Source organism: Oratosquilla oratoria, chromosome 9, assembly GCF_046742065.1.
Source record: "Oratosquilla oratoria isolate Oo_2021 chromosome 9, ASM4674206v1, whole genome shotgun sequence".
Taxonomy (NCBI): domain Eukaryota; kingdom Metazoa; phylum Arthropoda; class Malacostraca; order Stomatopoda; family Squillidae; genus Oratosquilla; species Oratosquilla oratoria.
In genome coordinates, this window is record NC_134785.1 from 22025930 (window position 1) to 22030929 (window position 5000).

Here is a 5000-nt window from a genome sequence, read left to right on the forward strand (position 1 = left end):
GTATTAGTTTACATGATGGTTATTAATAAGCTACGTAATATTCCTTTCTTGTAACATTCTATTGTATGATAATCACGTCATACATACGATCAGTAATCTAGATATCACAGTAGACCTCACGCCATATCTGTGTGTATGAAATGTAAGAACGTGTTTGTTGACTCACTGTAGTGCTGTGTGTATTACCCAGGTTATTCAACTTTTTGTGAACATAAAGAGAATTAACAACATCAAAAGTGCTGAATTTTCACCATGAATACAAATTAGATGAGAAATAATGGTCTGAAGCTGTCAGAACGTAGGTTTAATTGGGAGATGGGTATAAACAACTTCGTCAACTATGTAGTTAATGAATGGAATAAACTTCCTACAGAGGCAGTGCACTATAGTATAGTTCGATGTTTTGAGATTAATTTAGAAAAAAAAAAACAACCTAAGCAATAATCTGTAATGCCTGCCAGTTGTTAGATTCGCTTGTTTATTAATTTCTCAAAGCATACGATCTAGCATACGATCTAGTTATAGACCAAAATGTCTCTTGTAGGTATGCTCTTTGTTTAACCAATACAACTGTAACCTCTGATGTAACACCTTTCTTCTCAGAGACAACAAAGTTCTGAAGAACAAGACGACTTCATCCTCGAGCTCTCTCGTTGTCTTGTGGCCCCAGGATATGAACCATAACACCCTGGGACGTGACCTTTGGCATCCTGGAACATGACCTCTGGCACCATGAGAAGTGACCTTTGGCACCCCAGAACGTGTCTCCTGGTAACTTTGGAAACTTACCATGGATGTCCGAATACAAAGGGCAAAGGTGTCACACAGGAATCTAAGGACCTCCTGTGTCTTCTTTTATATATATAAAAAAAAATGTGATGATAGCAATGCTGGGGCAATAACCTCATTTTGGCTTCTTATCATCTCCGACCAGACGACGACGACAGACCTAAGCATCTTACTCCCCCCAGCTGTCCTTCCTTTCATCATATCAGAATCTCCTGTAAGATACGTTTACATAAAGATTTTCCGTCTTCATTAAAGAGATGACTTATGCCCTCACGTGAGTGTACTACCGGGGGCACTTTGACCTGACCCATGAGGCTGTACATCGGAAATATACAAATATATATTTCGTTGTTAACCATTTGGCATTTCTCTGCAAAGTATTTCCGATACAATCAAAGTACTTCTTGTAAACAAAAGAACGTTAATGTATCAACGATGAAGGAAGTATTTGTATAATTTTGGCATGAAATGGGTTGGTTTTGGGTGTCCCGAATAATACATGACCATAAACCAGTATTTCTTGTTTTTTTTTGTCTCCTATACTTCAAACTAACCTGATTCCCTCTCTTCCATCCTCTGTTCGGTACGAATTATATTTTATTTTTGTTCTTATTCTTCTTCAGGACGCCTCCCTGAATACACAAGGAGAAAATCAATTATATTTCGGGTCCTTAATAATGCATCACCGAGACCCGTTTAGCAATAATCCTTTAAGGCTTTTCATGTTTACTTTACATCCATTTTATTATTTTATCTTATCTTTTAAGTGTGAGAATATATCAGTTACGTAAACTTCAGACTTCAGCTAAACACAACTCGACCTCCAAACGAGAGCGTAAACCAATATGCTAAAAGCATTCAAGGGTTAGAAAAGTCCATGAAAAGCTAGCGAACCACATTTTTCGAACACAGAGAGGCGAGCGTATATTATAAAAAGTAAAGAAAAGAAGTAAATATATAAGTAAACAGATAAACAAATACATAGCTAAACAGATGAGTAAATGAATATACAACAAATAAGTGAATAAAAAGAAATGCAGATAGATGAATAAAAATGTGAATATATGGATAAATAAACTGATAAATAGATAAGAAAAATATAAGATAAATGAATAAATTAATAAATGAACAAATGAACAAGGAAATAAAAATTGAATAGATAGATAAAAAGTAGATAGATAAAAATGAATAGATAAATAATAGATAGATAAAAATAAATAAAAAAAGAAATGGATACATCAATGAATATATAGATAAACAAATGAACAGATAAATGAATAAATGAATATATGAATAAACAAATCAAGAGAGAACGAAAGAAAGAAAAAAAAACGGATAGAGAAAAACAGCTATATAAATGAATTAATAAACAAACGAAGAAGAATGATTTTGTGCCCATTGTCACATTATTTGTCTAAACCCACTCGCGATAATGAGTTTATTTTAAATATCTTAAATTGGCTACAGTGTCAGATGATTTTAATCAGCATAAGTCGGGGGTGAGGACCAGGAGATTTCAATACTACGATGCTCTTCAAAGGTTTCAGTCTGGATTTGGAAAAATGTAACAGGTGGCGTTGCCATCTCAAGTGGTACTAACTTTAGCTTTCCCGAAAAAAAAAAACAAGAAAAACAACAATTGAGGACTCAGGCTAGCTGTGCTTACCAAGCTATCTCTTCATCATAGTGCACTGATACCACAGCGAGAGCTCACAGATCATAACGTGTCAATAACAAAGCTCACGTTATGGCAACATCACCACAGTTGCAACTGATTGGCCGTTATGATGGGTGTTTGAATTCTTCAGCCAACCATCGACGGGTACGACAAACTCGTTGCCATAACGTGAGATTTGTTGTTGAGTCGCTGGGAAGCCCCACTGATACTCTGCTCCCAATTTTTTTTCCTGAAGATCCCTTAACATATGTTGAAATCTCAACGAAAATAGAGGAAAATGAAACTTTGTCCCCGTAGATGGCAGGGGGAAGGTAGGTAGAGTGGGTCAGCAGCAGTACTGCGTCATTTTTCAGCGACGTCGAGGATTGTCCTCGATTTGTACTGGGAAGTCGTAATGCTAGCGCATCACTTTGGGATTTAAAAAAAAAAAAAAAAAAAAGCTCCTATCTTATTTACCCCATGCAGAATTGATATTACAAACCCCACCCCTGTAAGAAAAAAGACAAATACACACACACACACACACACACACACACACACACACACACACACACACACACACACACACACACACACACACACACACACACACACACACACACACACACACACACACACACACACACACACACACACACACACACACACACACACACACACACACACACATACATATACATACATATATACACACACACACACACACACACACATATATATATATATATATATATATATATATATATATATATATATATATATAATCAGCCATCCTGAGCCCACTGCTAACCAAAGGCCTCTTTCATAGCGCCAACCTCTGCCACGTCACTCCTGCAAACTTCTCAATCTCTTCTCTCTCTTCTACACTTCCCATCTCACGGCGTCCAGTAAGTTACAAATTTGCTCCATCGCTCATCACTCGTTCGCAGTAACTTACCTGCCCAATTTCACTTCCTCTCTTTTACCGCCCCCACAACATCTTTCAATCTAGTTTGCTCTCTCACCCAACTTGCTCTCTTTCGGTCTCTCAGCGTTATTCCCATCATTAATCTCTTCCTTCTCTGTGCAAACCTTAGTTTTGTTTCCATCGCCTTCGTCAGTTTACAAGTCTCACACCCGTATATTATTGGTTGCAGAATGGATTGATTGTAAACTTTACGTTCCAAACATAAAGGTAGAGAGCCTCTTAGGATTTTATTATACTTACCAAGCACTTTCCAACCAATTGTAATACGTCTTTTTATTTAATTATCATGATCTTTGGTCATTTTCACCATCTTGCCTAAATAACTATACTCTTTAACTTCTTTAAGACTCATCATCGATTATAATCTCTTTTCTTTAAACTTTTGTGTTGAACATTACTTTGGTTTTACTCTTATTCGTTTTTAAACATTCTTTGAGATTTTCCTTGTTCAGATCCCTCAGCATGCCTTACAAGTCTTCTGCTCCTTCTGAAATAAGAATAATGTCATCTGTAAATCTTAGGTGGTTCAAATATTTGCCATTAATATTCAAACTTTTCTCTTCCCGACTGAACCTTATGAAAATCTCGTCCAAGTAAACTGTAAATAAATTTGGTGAAATTGTATCATCTTGCTGTACTCCTTTCTTGATCTTGATCCTTTCTGTATCTTTATGTAGTCGAATTATAGCGGTACCTTTTGCATAAATCTTTTCTTAAAACCCTTACGACCTGTTTGTTTTTACCCTGCTTGCGTAGCGAGTTTAATATTGCTATATGTTCTACCGAGTAAAGGGCCTTCTCGTAATCTACAAAAGCTAAACAGAAAGTTATATTGTATTCTATCGTTTTCTGGATTAGTTGATTCATTGCCTGTAAATGGTCTAGAGTCGAATATTAGCTTCTAAAGCCTACTTGTTCTCTCGGTTGGTTTCCATCTAAAACTTGACTTAGTCTATTTGTAAGGATCTTGGAGAATACTTTGTATACATTTGCCAGTAAGCTAATCGGTCGATATTTACTAAGGTCTTTCTGATCACCTTGTATATGAAGCAGAATCACTATAGTATTGCACCACGATTCAGGAACGCTTTCTTGACGTAAGCACTGCATGTAAAACTGAGCTAACTTAATATGAACTTCTTTCCCTGCGTCTTTCAAAAGATCTATCGATATACCATCTTCCCCAGGTGCTTTTCCCCGTTTTATATTTTAAGAGCAAATTCTACTTCTTTCTTTGTAATCTTTGGTACACCACTAACGTCTACAGATGAATTTAGTGACTCAATTATGATCTTCGACGAGTAAAGCTCTTGGTAATTCTTCTACTCTTTTTACCATTCTGTCTCTACATTTAATGATCATTTCTATCTTTCAAACATATTATTTGCTGTCTTGCTAAGGCATGTCTGAGCTCGGTTCCTTTAATACTTTTACCTTTCCGAATAGTTTCCTCTACTTCATCTATGTTTCTCTTTCTTTTCTCTAATCTCTACTTTTTGTTAATAAGCTTATTTTATTCTACTCTTTTTATTTCGTCTCTACTGCTTTTAATCTGCATGGTCCTTC

The 5000-nt window shown here is 36.1% G+C and overlaps 1 protein-coding gene across 1 annotated transcript in view; it reads left to right on the forward strand.

The window, feature by feature from the left end:
• Positions 1–1284, forward strand: part of LOC143027919 (putative inorganic phosphate cotransporter) — a 15379-nt gene extending 14095 nt beyond the window's left edge. The window contains exon 10 of the mRNA XM_076189566.1: positions 604–1284. Within this exon, the coding sequence (XP_076045681.1) occupies positions 604–620 (17 nt within the window). The 3' untranslated portion in view covers positions 621–1284. The remainder of the gene's footprint in view (positions 1–603) is intronic.
• Positions 1285–5000: the final 3716 nt, after the last annotated feature.